The sequence below is a fragment of the Epinephelus fuscoguttatus genome, linkage group LG9, assembly GCF_011397635.1.
Source record: "Epinephelus fuscoguttatus linkage group LG9, E.fuscoguttatus.final_Chr_v1".
Lineage (NCBI taxonomy): Eukaryota > Metazoa > Chordata > Actinopteri > Perciformes > Serranidae > Epinephelus > Epinephelus fuscoguttatus.
Genome location: NC_064760.1, coordinates 4072806 through 4091597, shown reverse-complemented (window position 1 = coordinate 4091597; position 18792 = coordinate 4072806). Strand labels below are relative to the sequence as shown.

General features: G+C 41.0%; 1 protein-coding gene across 2 annotated transcripts in view; it reads left to right on the top strand.

The window, feature by feature from the left end:
- The window catches only part of mgat4b (alpha-1,3-mannosyl-glycoprotein 4-beta-N-acetylglucosaminyltransferase B), a 175729-nt gene that overhangs the window by 142007 nt on the left and 14930 nt on the right, over positions 1–18792 (top strand). For both annotated transcript variants that reach the window (XR_007450112.1, XM_049586441.1), the window contains exons 9-13: positions 10484–10614; positions 10803–10910; positions 14988–15181; positions 17347–17425; positions 18023–18110. Coding sequence is in view for 1 of the 2 variants with exons in the window: in XM_049586441.1 (XP_049442398.1) it covers positions 10484–10614; positions 10803–10910; positions 14988–15181; positions 17347–17425; positions 18023–18110 (600 nt within the window). In the remaining variant the exon portion in view is untranslated. The remainder of the gene's footprint in view (positions 1–10483; positions 10615–10802; positions 10911–14987; positions 15182–17346; positions 17426–18022; positions 18111–18792) is intronic.

Genomic DNA, 18792 nt, shown 5'->3' with positions numbered 1-18792 from the left:
AAAACATGTCATGGTTTCAGCTTCACAAACTTTTCCTTTAAATATTAATAATTGTAATGTGTCAGTAATACTGCTGAGGTTTGGATTGTTGGTTGGACAAATCAGACATTGTGAAGGTGTCACTGTGGGCTCTGGGTCATTGTGACGAACATTTCTCACTTTTTTTTCAACCCAAACAATCAATCGATCGGTGGAGATAATGAAAACATAATCAGAGTAATCAGTAGTCAGAGAACAGAAAATGAGCCTCGTGTTTTCAGAGTGTGGAGCAGCGATTAACTCGCTCCGACAACAAACAGCTTCAGTCTTACTATTAAACATTAGTGGTTAATTATTTAGCAGTAATGAGGTGAAAACATTAGTATTTAAGATATCGCTCTGTGATAACTGATCAGTCTGAACCCGTCTCTCTGCTCGAGGCGTCGCTTCCTCCATCAAAAGAAATTAAACATTTTAAGTGTGAATTATTGATTCGACTAACTGCAGCGGAGAAAACAATCAATTAAGTCATTATGTGTGTTATATTCTCAGTGCTGCTGAAACCCGCAGGGACACACACACACACACACACTGAAGGTTTGTTTTTAGAGGCTCAACCGAAACATTTCTGATCCTTTTAATTTGATTATTAAATAATATGTATGAAGCACAACGTTTTATAGAGTTGGAAAATAAACTCTTATTTCAGTTTGGGGACCTCATTAAAAGAGAACCCTCAGATGTGACTCTCCTGGTGTGTGTGTGTGTGTGTGTGGGTGTGTGTGTGTGTGTGTGTGTGTGTGTGTGAGGCTGATGAAACTGTTGCATTATGGGTACTTTGACAGTGAAGCTAATGGATGAGTGTGTGTTCATCGCTCGTCCTTCATCACACACACTTTGTTCTTATTAAAGAGAGAAACTGAGTCGGACAGGAGACGGTGATGAAGAACATCAACGAGCTGCAGGACGCTCTGAGATCACGTTAATGTTAATATTAAAATAATAATAATAATGATATATTTTATAATATATCAAATATTTGAAAAATACAATAATAATGAACGTTAATATTGTGGTTTGAATTCAACATAAAATAAAATGTGAAGGAAACACACTGATAATGAAATAAAGTCACATTTAAAGCCACTAGATGTTTTAATAAAAACTATATTTAATACCTGAATATGATTAATAAATAATTCACAAAGTGGGTGCACTTTTTTAATGACTACAGACATATTTTCCAAGCAACAGAAGATTTTTATTTTTATCCAAAGTGCAACCAAGTAGGTTTTCACAGATAACTTTTTTATGTTTACATTTTATGCATGCACATAATTTGCTTTGGTGTTTTGGTGCATGACCATCAAAATAAATGCAGTTAGAGAAAATAAAAAGAAAAACAAGGACTGCAAAAGTCAAGAATCATAAAAACTACTCCATACCCATTGGTAGCTTTGTCACCTTCTACCTATGCCTATCCTCAATGCCTATGTGCAGTTTCACATAGATTGACCACGTCAGTGAGTAGAAAAACGTGGGACAGACAGAATGACTGACTGACAGAATGACACACTGACAGTTTCCGTGATTATGTACAGCACACCATACCATGACTTAGTCATACCAAACACTAGAAACAACACCAACATTGGTCCACAGGGGGAGCCACAGCGATCGGTCGCATTTTAGCCATTTTGAAGCATTTTTCTGTTGTTATAGCGCCACCCAGTTGCCAATTAGAGTTAAATTTCTCCAGTCACCTTGAGGCGTCCTGTTCTACATATCTACCAAGTTTAGTAAAAATCCATATGGCGGTTAGGCCTAGATAAGAAATGAGCTCTCTAGCGCCCCCATTTTGTTTGATGGGGTCAATAATGGAGGGGTCCCCTCAGATTATGTGTGGTCATATGCCTACAAAGTTGCGTGGTGATGGGTGAAACCCTTGAGATGTTCTACACCTTTATGTGATGAGCCACGCCCTCCGCAATATTCATTGCCTTATAGAAGCTCAGTTTTAGGAAGTTTTCCAACTTTTGCCAAGAGGGAACTTTAGATATTGCTCCCTAGATTATGTTCACCCAGTTTCATGCAGATCGCTCAAACTTCCTAGGAAGAGATCCATTTGAAGTGTTTTTCAAAAAATTCAAAATGGCGGAAAATCTATATGAGCGGAAGTTATGGGTTCTTGAGGCAAATGTGTTCCTCATGAGGAGAGGCATCTCTGTGCAAAGTTTCATGTCTCTATGACATACGGGGCATGAGATATGCCCATTCAAAGTTTGACATTTCAATGGGTTGCTATAGCGCCCCCCTTTGGCCAATTGATGTAATATTGCTTCATTGGCATCCTCCCATGACCCTCTACCACTGTGCCAAATTTCACATGGATTGACCAAGTCAGTGAGGAGAAAAACGTGGAACACACACACACACAGAGTTTTCGTAATTATATAGTAAGAAGATAAAATAGAAATGACAATTATAAAGAAACAAAATATGAGTTTATGGATCATTTTGTTCTATTTTGTAAAATCTGTCACAAAACAGATATATATAGAATTATTTTACAATGTTATACAAATGAAAACTCAGATCTAACTGGACACAGGAACTTAAGAGAGACATAAATCTTTAACATTGTCAGAGGCTACTCAAATTTCTTAAATCAAAACAGGAAATTAACATGAAGGACAAAAATTAAAGCAGGAAACAGGATTAGAAACAGCGAAAGTGAGCAGAACTTAAATCTGTGGGGTTTCTAGCAGCTCTGACCTCTGACCTTTGACCTTCTCTGTGTTCCTCGTGATGTTGCTAAAGGCAGAAACTGAACCTAATTTAACCCCTTGTGTCCTCTGAATGAAGCTGCATTGTGTTGCAGCTGCATCAAACTGCTTCTGTAAGTTTTTGTGGTTTTGCACACTGTCTCATCTTTATTTTGTATCTGGACTGTAAACAGTGAACGCCTCACAGACTTTAGAGGTGAAGTGAGAGACACAAATAAGAAAATATTTCTACAGTACAATTCAGTCAGTAACTAATGAAATGCATCAGATGATGGTAATCTGAAAGGCGCTCCCCCACCCCGGGTTTGAACCAGGAACCCTCAGAGCTTATAATTCCGAACGGTCACAGACCAGCAGACATCGATTAACTGAAATAAGCATATTTCAGATTTCCCCCAAACGTCTTCTCAAGAGTTAACCTCACTGCGTGTGTTGTGTGTGCTGGGTACGGCCCACAACCCATGTAGGGCTTTGTATACAAGGAGGAACAGGAAGGAAGTCAGTGCAGGGCAGCTCAGACTGGCCTGATGTGCTCTCTCCTCTTGGTTCTGGTTCATAGCCGAGCCACCGAGTTTTGAACAAGCTGAAGTCTCTCAGTGGAGTTTTTGGGAGGTCAGTAGATTACAGTAGTTGAGTCGACTTGAAATAAAGGATGAATCAATGCTCTGCACCTTTTTCATTTAGAAATGCTCGTACCTTAGCGATGTTCCTGAGGTGGAAAACGTTAAAAAATTAAATTAAAAATTACCTTGTTAATGAGTGACATGAAGCTGAGATCTGAATCTAGGATTTGATTTGATTTATTAGCACGAGAGTAAAAATATATATTAAAAAGCACGATGAAAGAGAAGATCAAAAAACAACAACATACAATATATAGAATAGATACAACATATCACAAATGTGCAGGAGAAACCAAAAAACACCTAAGGGCTTGTCAGGTGGTCCTCCTAGAGACAAACATTCAACATAAAAATAAGATGTACAATAATGTGAAAAACATCATAAAACAGATAAGAAAAATTATCTCAAAGTTATGTAGTGATGGAGTGGAAGCAGGTGGTTATGCGTTGCTCAACTGGGCCACTAAAAATTTTATTATTTGCTTCTTGAAAGAGTTTATACTTGTGCAGTTTCTAATGTGGACTGGTAACATGTTCCAAAAGTGGGGACCTCTGATTTTATGATTTTGATTGATAAACAAAAATACATATTTGAAAAAATATTTACAGCAGAGATGGGAAGAATGCTCAGGGATTGAAACAATGGGGTTGATCTAGCGAATCTGTTGGAAAATGTTGCCATTTTGATAAATTGTTTTTGTAAGGTAAGGATACAGTTGAGGTTGCTCTTGAAAGTACTTGCCCAAGTAATATTACAGTATGAAATGAAAGGATAAATCACAGTATAATATAAATTGATCAGGACTTTTCTAGACAGTAGATGACATATTCTTCTGATAACTCCAATATGTTTTGTAATCTTGTTTGAAATGAACGTAATATGACTTTTCCAAGTGAGATTTTCATCAATAAGAATACCTAGAAATTTAGTTACAGTGACCCTTTCCAAGATGCTGTTGTCAATATAAACCTTAGGAAGAGTGTTTGTTGCTTGTTGATTTCTAGGGGTAAATAACACGTATGAGCGTTTCTTTATATTAATTGACAATTTGTTTGCCTTGAACCAGGTGTCAACTTTGCGCAATTCAGTATTCATTTCTGATATCAATTTGGGTCCACTCTTACCAGATAAAAAAATATTGGAGTCGCCTGCAAAGAGAATAAAAGATGCTTTTGATGATGTCATGTATAGATCATTTACAACAGTACATAAGAACATAAGAAATAGTAACGGGCCCAAAATCGATCCTTGGGGAACACCACAAGAAATCGACTTATAATCAGATCACACCCAGATTTGTAACCTCAGATTTAATCCAGGGAGTTAAATCCCCCAGATTAGACCTGTTGTGCATGTGCATCACACTTCACGACAGATTTCAGTCAGAAGTCCGGCAATTTCAAGAAAACAATTTTTCACTTGCCCACAAGCAGACGTTTTTGCTGAAAAGACTGATAATATAATTTTTTTGGGAGGACAGTCACACTGGAAGGATTTTCGCTGAGCCCATACTGAAAACCAAAGTCCTATTTTGAGCAGCTCTTTGAGGAAGTGAGGACACACTCTAAGCCTCTGACAGTCAAACTGGTCCTCACACAGATGGCGAAACAAGAACACACTCACACCTTTTTCCCTCCTCATCTCACTTTCTGTCTCGACATGACGGACGAGAGGCGCCAGACATCTCGTCTGTCTTTAACGCGGTTATGTACTTCTCTCTCGTCCTCTCCTGTTTCCACCTCTTCTTCTCTTTCTGATGAAGATGAAGCTGTACTGACTTTAAGATTTCCAATGAGAATGTGAAGAGCTTTTTGATTTCACCTCATATTTTCACACTGAATCAAGTTAAAACTCCTCCGTGGGTCCACTGAAGGTGTGAAGTCATTATCAGAGTCATTATCCTGCAACGATCTCCCTCAGCCAATCAATAGAGAGCTCAGAGGAGCTGCAGCTCGATACGCACTCTATCTGCCTCTCTGATTGTGTGTTCGTTTGTTTGTTTTCTGAATGAATCTGAATTGCACAATATTCCCCCGTTACCATGTTGTTTTTATCAGTGCTGTGGCGGCACAAAGCCTCTTTGAATCTGACTGAGAGATGATGTAGAAGCAGTGTGGAGTGAATATTCAGAACTTTGACTGCAGTGAAAAAGTTCCCTCTGTAAAACTATTTAAGTATAATCAGTAAAATTTAAAAGTATTAAAAGTATAAAAATGTGTTACACTATTATATATGATCTCGTTAGATGATTCTGACTCATGCATTGGTTAGGTGGAGCCCATTTTGATCTGTTAACACTTTCCCTGCCAGAGTATTATTTTTAAGTTTCCAGTCACCGCCAGCATTTTTGATCATATTCACTAATCTTTCAAGACCCTATAAATATGTAAACAGTATTTACATCAAACTAAAGAAGAGACCTTCTGATTTTAAACACAAAAACATTATTCTCTCATATTCCATTTCTTTTTTTATCAACACTTGAAATTGTGCATTTTCATAAAAAGGACAAAATCAATTTCACATTTTACATTTTTTGTTTTTTCTCATTTCCTTACATCAGTTTGAAATGTATAAATTAAAGTAAATAATAAAAATAATATTCTCTTTGAGGTACAGTGGAACATGTTGTCACGTTCAGTGATCGTTCAGTGTTCTGTTGTCTCTGTCTCCTCTGTCGTCGTCTTGTCCACGTGTCGCTGTCACCGTCATGGAGATCCTGTTTCGTCCCAAAACAGGAAGAGTCTGAGTCCATCAGCATCTCCACAGCTTCTGCAACTGTAAACCTTTCCATCGGCACCGGCATTTTCATGCACTTTACAAGCTGCTACATTTCTGTAAACAGCATCTTCTTCTGGTTTCCAGCTGATCTTCTCCTTTGTTTGATTGTAACAGCGCCCCCTATCTTATAACAGTGGAAACACAGATTGCCGCAATATCTCGTTATGGCAGGGAAAGTGTTAACTAAGGATTATTTTCATTATGGATTCATTTGCTGATTATTTTCTCCATTAATTGACTGATTAGTTTGTAAAAATTGTGAACAGATTGACGAATGTCATCACAGTTACCCAGAAGCTACTCTGACTCACCAGATGTAGACTGTGGCTGTAAACCTGCCACTGGCGACTATTTAGGCCTACGTCCTTCCCCCCTTCAGCTGTCTGAGTGTTACCGTATCCAAATCCCCTTCGCTACAGACAACAAAAACCACTCATGCCTGATGGTGATCCGTTTTCAGACAGTCTGAGTTGATTTGCCGTATCTTTCACTTTGACAGCGGCATGCAAAGTTAAATGTTAAATGTTTTTGTGGCCCCTTTTCTTTTGCAGGGCCAATATAATGACAGCGCTCGCCTCCTGACGTGCAATAGTTCCACCAAATTGGTTGGTTTAAAGAAATACAAACAAGCCAAAGTGTTTTTTTTTCCCCTATAGCAGAGAGAGGTCCGGGTGTGCGAGACTAACCAGAGCCCAAAGTGACACCTTCACCGGGTTTGTGTTGTCCAACCAACACTCTAAACCCTCAAACAGTGAATACATTGCCTTTGTATGTTTCATAAGTATCATATCAACATTTCTAAAGTGACATATATCATCTGACTTCGTGGTTTACAGCTTGGAGGCATCTCGCTGAGATGACAGACACAGTTTGAGACCAACAAATAACAAAGCCAGTTGTGATTTAGTGAGTCACTAATGTGTTTCCTGCAGCTTTTTGGGCTTCAGATGTTGGTGTTTTGTAGCAACCCGTTGCTCTTTTACCTGCAACATTTTTAGCATCCTATCACTAATTGCTCATTGGCTTTTTTGACCTGGAAAGCAGTTCTTTAATACCCAAATATCGCTGCTTTTCCTGCTGGGATTGTACCTCCCAAACACCATATTTTCAGCCAAAACATGATCTTTTCCTGACCACAATTGAGTGTCTTTTGTGCCTAAACCGAACCACACGTAAACCACAGCACTGTAAAACCGCTACATAATAATGTGTAAATGTAACGTAACTGTGGTTTGCAGGAATGTGTAATGCCAACATTTTTTCTGGTAACTGGGTGGCAGATAAATGTAGTGGAGTAAAACGTTTAATATTTCCCTCTGAGATGTGGAGTAGAAGTAGACAGAGGCATGAAGACAAAATAAGTACAAGTACCTCAAACTTGTACAGTGCTTTAGTAAAAGTACCCTCCCGGTCCTCCCCTTGTCCTCCCTCTGGTCCTTGTTTTTGACCTCACCTATCCTCCCCGACCCAGCGTGTCCTGCGTGCAGCGGCTGCTTTAATAAATTCATCAGGGTGAAGCTGACTCACTGAATTAAATCAGACGGAGAGGAGAGAGCTGCAGCGCTGCAGGGCCGCTCTGTAATTCAGCTGTTCAGAATTGAGTTTTGCATTTGCTAAGTTTAGCTTTCAGTCCGGCCTCGTTTACGTCTGCAGGGTTGGGGTTTTTTTTCATTCTGTTGCCTCGTCGCACATCCGGCCCGACGGAGGCTGAAATGTCCAGACACATGAGGGCGGACCTGAAGGGGGCGGGAGCAGAGCTGAGCTCCACGCTGGCCTTTTAATTCGCCCTCGTTATTGTTTCAGTCCAGTCAGACGGTCTGCTCTGTTCAGTTACTGACCTTTAAATCCCAGAGATGGTTTCATTCAGCTCAAACAGACTCTCTGTTCACACAGATACAGAAATATGAAGACAGTAAAGATCAGGAGTCATTTCAGGACTCCTGCAGTAACAGGCTGCTTCATGTTCAGTGTCGGTGGATATTCATGAAACTCTGCTGGTTTCAATCATCAGAACAAAAAATGAACAACTGTGTTAGAAAATATCTGTAGTGAAGGAAGCATTCAGATCTGTGGAGGACCATTTCCACCAGTGTGATGAAATCTTTAGCTCCACCTCAACCAACGAATCTTTGTCAAGTTGAATGTTTGTTTTTCGCTCAGTGATCCATATTGTCGTTTGCGACATTGGTTTCCATTTTTTCCTCATCAGAAAAAAGAGCTGAAACATCCATCCATCCATTTTGAACCGCTTATCCAAAACTGGGTTGCGGGGGCAGCAAGCTAAGCAACATATTCCTAATGCCCCTCTCCCCAGCAACTCTTTCCAGCTCCTCCTGGAGGACCCGGAGGTGTTCCCAGGCCAGATGAGATGTATAATCCCTCCGGCATGTTCTGGGTCTGCCCCGAGGCCTCCTACCAGTTGGGCGTGCAGGATCCTGATCAGATGTTGAACCACCTCCTTACCGTATCTCTAAGGCTGAGCCCAGACACCCTTCTGAGAAACTCATTTCGGCCACTTGTATCAGGGATCTCATTCTTTCAGTCACTACCCAGAGCTCATGACCATAGGTGAGGGTTGGGATGTAGATCGACCAGTAAATTGAAAGCCTCACATTCTGGCACAGCTCCTTCTTCACCACAATGGAGCGCCCAGATCACTGCAGACACCGTGCCAAACTGCCGGTCCATCTCATGCCATTCCACCCTCACTCATGAACTCCTTTGGTTGGGGCAGTAACTCTCTCCCAACCCAAAGATGGCAATCCACCATTTTCCAACAGAGCGGCGCTTTTTCGTCTAGGTGGCGGCATATGGCCTCTCCTTATTGTGAACAATTGCAAAAAGACACGGGCACTGAGAAAAAAAAACCACTATGTGAACACAGGGCTCATTGTTGTGTTATGTTTTTGATTGATTGATTGATTTTTATTTTCTTAGAAGAGTGTCATGCACCAAATTTAGATGCCTAAAGACTTACAGGATTTTTTTTTTTCATCACACTGGCAGCGAGTGTCTTCCATACAGATCTTGTGCTGAATTAAAAGTGACAGAACCACAGTGTTAAATGTAAAGATGTATAGAATAAATATTGTGAACAAAAATATTGAGAGTGCAGTCAAAGTACAAGTGACAGAAACACACATAATACAGTAGAACAAAGGTCTGAGTTGATGCAGTGGATTAAACAAAGACAACATAATTCGTACTGAGTAAATGACACAAAGACAGCCTGAAAAACAATCTGCTGATCGGCATGAAATTAAAGCTAGACATGATCAGACACAGTGAAAGTTAAGCAGAACTACTACAGTGTTTTCTGGCTGCTGTGACCTCTGACCTTTGACGTGTGATCAGAGAGTCACAAATTATACATGTTCGAAGTTCAGAGGACTCTGACACAGGGCATTCCTTTACACTTTACCCTCACATCAAGTGTTTGAAAAAGTGTGGAGTGGGAAAAAAGCCCCTCTGAATCTCAGAAAACATCTCCTGATGGCTGCTGCCATCTTGTTCTGGTGACATCATTCAGAGCTAGTGTCAGCGCAGTAGCAATCTCTACGGTATCAAGTTTCTCGCCCATACACCCGTCCGACCAGTTGCGAGTGGCGCCACTGAATGTGAAGAAAAACAGACACTTGAACAAACAGCAGCGTGATAAGAACGACCTAAAATGACAGAAACCATCTTTGGGAAAAACTTAGTTTGGCCCATGTCCCATCCACTGACATGGAGTTGTATAATAGGTACAATTGTAGAATGGCGGAACAGAGTTGTCTCGGGAACAGAGGTGTAACAGCGCCAAAACGACGTCTGCGACACATTTGTGATGTCTTGATGGTGTGTTATGTGTGCAACCCTCTGCGGGAGATTTAAAAAGTAGCTGTTAGCAGTTGGCGGCTAACTCAAGGAAGAAAAACAGCATCCAAAAACACAAACTGGGAAAACAGAGGACGAGATCAGCCGCCATATAACAGGGACGGTAAATGATTGTTATTTACATGTTATGTCGTTGTTATTGTTTTTAAGGGCTGTCGATGTATATGTGCCACACTAGAGGCCGACGCTGTTGTGTTACACGTCACGCCTATCATGCCTCTTTTAATTCGTGTTGTCTAATGATCGAGGAGCGACATGATGCTGCTGTTGTTTGGTTCTGTGTAAAAATGCAAAGTTGGCATAAAGAAGGGACTTTGTAGCGGCTCTGTAGCACCAACTCGGTTTAAATCCAACGAGTTTCATCCACCTGAACACAGAAAACTACCTGTGCAGCAGTAAAGGTCCTTTAAAATGAACACCCTCCTCTTCTCTGACAGGTAAGATGTTCAAGTCTCTGGACCTGTCACTCATCGTGGAGTTCATGCTGATGTTCTACAAAGACAAACCCATCGACTGGCTGCTGGACCACATCATGTGGGTCAAAGTGTGCAACCCAGAGAAGGACGCGGTGAGTCTCTGCTCACACTGACTCTGTACATACCAACGAGTCATAACATTCACCTGGCAGACACAAGTTCCTCTCACACCTGAACATATCTGGGGGTCAGTACTGATGTGTAACACACAGTTGGGGATGTTTTGTTTTGTTAGTGAAGGATTTATGTGTGTTTGATTGTGTTTGTGTTTGTCCATCAGAAACACTGCGACAGGCAGAAAGCAAACCTGAGGATTCGGTTCAAACCGTCTCTCTTCCAACATGTCGGCACCCACTCGTCTCTGGCTGGAAAAATACAGAAACTCAAGGTAACGAATGAGTGTGTGTGTGTGTGTGTGTGTGTGTGTGTGTGTGTGGTCTACAACAGGGTGATGTCATCAGCTGACACTGAAATAAATTAAGTTATCGATCCTGTAGTCGCTTTTCATGTTTAATTTAAGGTCGTTTATTTTACGTAACAACTTTTAGCGAAAAATATCAGATTTTTTTACTTGCGTACTTCTTCCACACACCTCCACGTGAACTCGACTGTTGCTAAATTTGATCTTTTTCTTGGTCCAACATGAATGCACGAGGTAAATAACAAAAAAAATATTTTACATTTGAAATGTTTTTGGATAACGGCCGAGGCCACTTCTTCCACTTTCAGAATCTAGTCTTAGATTCTGCTTTGTGGTCGTCATATTAAACAAACCATTGCCACTTTACCTTGTAATTATTGTCTCCAAATGCTCATTCACCTTTTTACTCTTCACTTTTATATATCTTTTTTATGTTTTCCTTTTCCTTTCTCTTTTTATTTGTCCTTGTGCTGCTGCAAAAATCTAATTTTCCTTCTGGGGATCAATAAAGGATTATCTTATCTCATCTCTTATTACACATTAAAATTATGCTCACATGTTGCTTATTGTTTAATCGAATTATCACTAACTACCTGGGGCAGGACAGACAACCAAAGTCCTGCTGGAGTTTGAACAGTCATGAAAATAGTGCCAAAGAATTGCTAACTAACTGTGGTGGTTAACAGTGGTGTTATTTAGGCAAATCACTTCAGGCACAAGTGCAAACACCTGTAGGTTCGTCATTCCAGGGAGACTGGTCAGATTTTTGATCATATGCTAATGTATAATTTTGTATTACACAGTTATATACTGCCTTTTTTCTCCTTTTAAATGAGCTGTTGACCTAAAAAAGGCCAAACATTACACTCACAGAAATGTAATACAAACGCTGCAGAGGTTAAATTGTTCTTTAAAATGAAAATAACATTCATAAAACTCGACTGTCTGTCTCTGAACTTGATATTGAACAAATCTGCCAAACCTTGGATTATGTTCAGTCGTGATGTTTTCCGAAATCTGTATTTTTACTATTTCTGTGCATGATGAGGGAATAAACTGAAGACTAACACTTTGTTAAGGTTTGTAAAGATTAAAGCTCCAGTAGGCAACATTGTTTTGGTATAACTGAGTAAAAATTTTATAATATCCTCTAAGCATAATGTAAATCAAGTGGTCTGAGACAAACAACAGGTTTCTGCACCTCACCATGGCTCTGTGTTCAGCCTCTAAAGAATCAGTATCGTGCGATGTGCATCAACCGATCAAAGGTCAGCTCAGACCACTGCGTTCCTATCGGCTGTTCTACTGCATATGCGCGTTCCCGTGCCGCCGAGCAAGCGGCAATGGCAAACAGTGCACCAGGTAAAATAGCTATTCCAGCACTGCAACTGCCTACACGGCTAAACAGCCCAAAAAAAGGAAGACAGAACTCGGTTCACCAGAGCCTCAGAGGGAGGGGAAGGGTGAGGTGGGGCCAGGCCCGGCCGGAGGGCGCGACGGCCGGCCTCTCCGCGGAGAGGGAGAGCCAAGCCTCAGGAGAGCTGGTAGTATGTACGGGTCCTCGAGGGAGGAATGGGGAGAGCTGCTGCGTGGAGAGGGAGAGCCGAGGCTCCCAGAGAAGGAGAAATAGAACCAAGTAGGATAAAATACTTGCGTGCTCGTCTGGTAGGAGGGGCTCAGGGCGGAGATGAACGAAACCTAACTCAGATGAGACTCAAAAATCAATCGTTTTCAGGCTTTCTACCTATTGCAGCTTTAATGTTACGGTTCAAAAGGCAAACATTAATCACAAATCTTTAGCGGGACGAAAACACATTCCACAGAGACGCACGACCTCGACCTCCACACTCTTACTATCCACCTCTTTACGTGCAGGACCCAATTTTTCCTGCAACATTTGCACTGGATGCAAATCCAAGCTGCAGAATCATCCAAGATGAACGTATTCTCTCAGAAACTGGGCTTGTAAAATGAAATTTTAAAAGCTGTGTCATATATTTGAGCTGTAACTGAGGCTTAAATCTGTCTGCGGCAGACTGGTTGCACTGGTCAGCTGTCAGAGTGAAGTTTAGTGAGTTTGAAACAGGTTCAATGGAAGTTCAGTCTGGCGTCTCTGGAGAGATGAAGATTGAAAGCCTCTGCAGCCTCAGACACAAACTGCAGTATCTCACAGCGGTGGCAGCTTCAAGCTTACAGCCCAACGTCTCGGCTCGCCTCTGATTACTGTGTTAAGAGCGATGGATATTAGCCCCGCTGACTGCTGCTGCAATCTGCTCCAATCAATTGGATATTGATCCGACCGTCCCGGACCAGCGCCTCCTCGATGTGGAGATTGAACCACGGAGGCCGGCCTGCATGGGGCCGTGTACAGATGGAGGCTAAACACAGCTATTACCCTCCAGCCTGAAACGTTCACCCCGGTTTAGTAAGAAACTCAGTGCAGAGTTTTAAAAATCAAAGTTAAATTGAAAGAATTAAAGTGGAAGCGGGATTTATTCATCTGTGGAGAGTTAAGTCAAGAGATTTGTTCAGATGTGAAAAACTACTCTGGAAAAGTCCAAATAATCACTCGAGTGAAAATAAAGAAACTCTGATTTAAAAAAAGAGAGAAAGAAAAGAAGTATGTCTGTCTTCCAGACTTCTTTGGATTGTGGTCCTTTAAAGCTCAGAAATTTCTACTTGTTCAACTTAAACACTTTTAATGTCCTGAAGAAGTAAAACACTGCAAATAAACAAATAAAAGCAAAGATTTAAAGTAATAAATCCAACTTTGGGAAGTACGCTTCTTCAGTTAAATGAGAAGATCAATACCAGTCACAACAGCTCAGGGTACAGTTCACACAGGTTAGAATGAACTAGTTTACGTTCGTAGTTCAAGTCTCAGAAAATTAACTAATTAATATTAAAAAAAAAAAAAAGATTCTTTTGAGCGTCATTCACTTGTAGATATTTCCCAACACTGGTCAGATGCTTTAGCTCAATGTGTCGTTTCAAATTTGTTGCCAGTGTGGATGATGTTTGGACTTGTATTTTCAGACTCAGTTGGCATTTAAATTCAAATTTTTTTTCTGTTGGAATCTGTACGGAAATATTCATATGAACTGACTTCAGCATTGTTTGAAGTGCTGTTATTCCAACCTTAACAGCCTCACTTCAGTGCTACCTAAATGCTAAATTAGTATTTTCTCCAGAGCTCTGCTTCTGGAAGCTCCCTTCACAAGTGCCGAAGGAGGTGAAGAGTGGACTGATGTGTAGGTATTGTGGGTGACTCATGTTGGTGCTCCAGCCACAGCTACACCTATTCGGTTGTGTCTGCGCACCTGGTGTCATAAGACGAGCGTTATCAACTGTTGCAAGAGTGAACGATGCTCACTTTCATGTTCAAAAGTTGCAAACTGAGGCGTTTAGTTCACCATTCAACAAAAGCATGAACACTGATCACTCTCATGTCTGTGTGCTCAATATAAAATAGGAAATTATTGAATGTAAAGCTCAAAAAAACTGGTTACATTTGACCAACAGCTGAAGTTATAATTCTTGTAATCAGAATGACTCCCACAATCAGACTAAGCAAAGATAACTACTATAGTTCATTTAATGTTTAAGTCGAGGCTTAAAACTGCTGCAGTCGTGGTGACATTCACCTGAATAAATCACTGAAAAACATGTGTTGTATTTAAGGTTTTGGTAACTGGTCACTCAAAAACATCTCAAAACAAAGACAAATCTCTAAAAGTGCATGGCGATAACTCAAACGGTGATGTCATGCTTGGAGAGCCTCTGCACTGAACTGAAACTGGATTAGTCATCGAGGACAGCTAGCGAGGCTGGCAATGATACCAGTCTGTGTAAAAGGCTGTTGGTAGTGTGGGATGACTAACGTTTCATATTATTTTCTGGTCAGTGCACAATGTTGTCATCTTCATCTCTGCAGAGAGGCAACACAAACACAGTAAAACATCACTGCCTCACATCTGAATCCACGGTAGAAATCAGCAACAATTTTTTTTTTTTTAAATCAACCATCTCCACGGTTTGTTCCAGGATAAGGACTTTGGGAAACAGACCCTCCATAAGGGTCACGCCAACCCGCTGGCGGAGGTGACGACCAGCCTGAAGACCTACCAGCACTTCACCCTGGAGAAAGCCTACCTGGGGGAGGACTTCTTCTGGGCCTTCACCCCCGTAGCGGGGGACTTCATACGGATACGATTCTTCACACCTGTTCGCATCGAGAGGTGGGTATGAGCGTGTTACAGGGTATAAGGTCTAAGGTTACGAGGGGTCACAGGGTGTTAGGGGTATCAGGTGGTACCAGAACACTGCAGGTTTTTAAGAGTACAGCAGATTCAGTCTCAGCAATACCAGAGTGGACCAAGGGGTGCATCGTGTAAGGGTACCAGAGGACACCAGGGTCCTTTGGGGTCAGTCTTTTTCAGAGAGACCAAAAGGTACAAGAGTAACAAGGTCTTAGACATTACAGGAGATTAGAGGGTGTGAGTGGTACCATGGTATAACAGGCTATTTTACCCTTTTTCTACCAAAATCAGCGCATGTGTACAGGTTTTTTTAAACAATGGAAAATCCAGTGCAGTAGACGAGTATGCCTTGCTGTTGTGTTACTGATACATTACATTTGATATCATGAATGCACCAGAAAACAGGTTATCAAACAGAGGAAATCAGCATGGAGGCCGTGGAAATGGTTGCTTTTTCAATATCTATACTTATTCAGTCTGTACTGACTAAGTTGGAAAGATGTTCAAGCACTGCTCGGACTGACAGGGACGGAAATTGGTGACAGCGTTGCATCATGCTGGAAAAGGAGCACAAATTAGCACATCCACCCAGGTGTCATATTTTGATCGAAGCCGATTGGAGCTGGAGCCGATAAATACCCATGACTACTGCAGAGTTATTGTCTCTGGAATGAAGTGCAGTGAATTTCTCACAGTGGGACTAACACGCCCAGATCATGTGACTCCTACATGTATACAGTCAATCAGACCCAAATGGCCGAGGCGCTCTGAGCATGCTCCACAGTTTCCGCCCCGGGCTTTGACCCTGAAGTCCAGTAGCATTAAATGTGTAAGAGAAGAAGAAGCCGGTAACAACATGGAGAAATCTACATCCAGAGCCGTGACTTTTTGGACGGACCAAATGTACAGAGCTGTAAAGTTGTCCACCATGGTAGCAGTTAGCTGCTAGCTAACCATAGCTAACTTGTTTGTCCATTGTTTGGTGTGTGACGTAATAGGTCAACAGGAAAAAGGTCCAATACTAACAAGCTGAAAGGGGGCATATCTCCACCTATCGTAGAGGAGTCGCACATACTTGGCTCAATAAATGGATTCCCCTCCCGTGCTTGTGTACTGGGACAAGGACAGTAGGCCAGTTAGATGTCCTCGTCCAGCTGGAACTGTAGGTCCACTCAACGTACTGATTGTGAAGACAGCAGCTCCAACGCTAAAATGCCAAGCCTTAGCGTTGACTGCATAGACGCTGCAGGCTCGAATTCCATAGCAGCTGCTGAGGTGACCCTGAGCAACGACCTGCTCACTGATTGTTGCTGTTGTTCCTTTGTTCTGTCCTTTCTTCATTCTTTCCTTTATTTGTCCCGTCATACCTGCCTTCATTTTTGTTTGTTCACTTTTTTGTCCTTTTATTTGTTGCCTTTGTTCCCTCCCTTGTTCCTTTCTTTGTTTGTTCTGTCTGTCCTTTGTTCGTTCCTCTATCTATTTTGTTTGTTTCTTCGTTCCTTTCCTTGTTCATTCATTCCAACGTAAGTCCCCTTCTTTGCTCCTTCCTTTGTTTGTCTCCTAATACGTTCTTTTGATTGTTCCTTTGTTCTGTCCTTTGTACATTCTTTTGTTTGTTTCTTAGTAAGTTTAATTTTTTGGTTCCTTCCTTTGTTCGTCACTTTGACCCTTTGGACATTTATTCATTCACTCCATTATACGTTCCTTCCTTTAATGGCCTTGACTGCTTATTTTGCTCACATGTCCTGTAGCATATTAAGAGCACCATATGGACATGATGACAAGGTTAAATACTTGATTTCAACAGGAGGAGGCCTTACATACTTGTGTGAATGTACAACTACATCTTTGCTGCGCACTAAATATCAAAAACAGTAACGTACTGAAACTCAAAGGTCAGATCAGATTTCTTTATCAGATTACAGACTTTGTGCAACATGTTTAGTCACTGCTTTACTCATTTAACTCATTATCAAATTATTAATTAATATAGTTCAAGTTCTTGTACAGCTAAATGTAGGTCGACAACATGTAACAGTTTTGTTGCATTTCTCAAAGTGAAGAAGAACTGAAACTCAACCCTGATAATTTCCACGAGAACATCTTAAACTCACGTCTCCCGTCTTTGCCCTTCTTCCTCTCAGGTATTTCTTTCGGAGCGGGAACATTGAACATCCGGGAGACAAACTCTTCAACACATCGGTGGAGGTTCTGCCGTTCGACGTGAGTCTTTGAATCCAGTTACTGAACCTCTGACTTTACTTAGAGACTGCATGTGTGTGGCGTCTGTATCAAGTGACCACGTGTCACACCTCATACGACTGAGAACAGACTCAGTTTGTGGTCCCTGAGAATGAAAGCAGAGCGATGGATCACTGCATCCTCCTTCTCTGTGGTCGACTGTAAGACGAAGGCTGATTAAGACTGAGTGTCGCAGCAGGACAGAGTGAGATGTACAGAGAGGAAGAGGAGCTCCTACTGAGATCAACCTCAGCGGAGGGGACAGGGAGGAAGGAAAAAATCAACCGATGCTTAAAGAAGAGGAGAGGGAGATTTCTGTTTTAAATCTGTACTTAGTCTTTTCTCTTTCCGTCCTTTTTTATTCATTCTCTCATCTTTCATTTTTTTCCTTCTATTGCAAGATAGACATTTATTTATTCTGAAGGAAAGTTGGAATGGAAATATTAACTTCAATTCAAGAAGGTGCAAATCCCAAAATATACAAAGTCCCTTTTCTTCTTATTTAATTTGATTATTGAGTAATTGTCTTTACTGTAGTTGTGAAATGAATGTGAGGTTGTGTGTGTGTGTGATTTGCAGAATATTCAGGCAGAGAAAGAGGCCTTGACAGAAGGGAGAGAGAAAACACCAAAGTACCATCGGACAGAAGACGGATTCATCAGAATAGGTGAGTGACGAGACACACGGAGACGCCACAGGTTCAAATCCCACAGCGACTGCCGAGGTGACCCTGAGCAACGACCTGCTCACTGACTGTCACTCCTTTGTTTGTTCCTTTGGTCTTTCCTGTCGTGCCTTCCTTCGTTTTTGTTCCTTTCTTTCTTTGTCTTTGTTTATACGTTCATTCCTTCCTTTGTTCGTTCCTGTATCTACTTTGTTTTTGTTTGTTCCACTGTAAGTTCCTTCCTTTGTCCCTTTATACGTTCGTTTCTTGCCTCTTTACTTTGTTCTTTCCTTTTTTGTCCTTTCTTAATTCCTTCGTTCCTTCGTTCGTTCATTCCTTTGTTTATTCCTTCATACATTCTTTACTTTGTTCCTTTCTGTGTTTGTCTTTGTTTAAATGTTCATTCCTTATTTTGTTCATTTCTTCTTCATCCCTGTATTTATTATTTGTTTTTCGTTCCTTTCTTTGTTTGTTCGTCCCATCTTAAGTTCCTTCCTTTGCTACTTCCTTCTTTTGTTTGTCTCTTTGTCCCTTTCTTCATTCATTTCATCATATGTTCCTTTGTTCATTCCTTTATACGTTCCTTCCTTCCTTCTTTACTTTGTTCTTTTCCTTTGTTTGTCCCTTCATACTTTCCATCCATTGTTCCATTGTTCATTCCATCATGTATTCCTTCATCTTCATC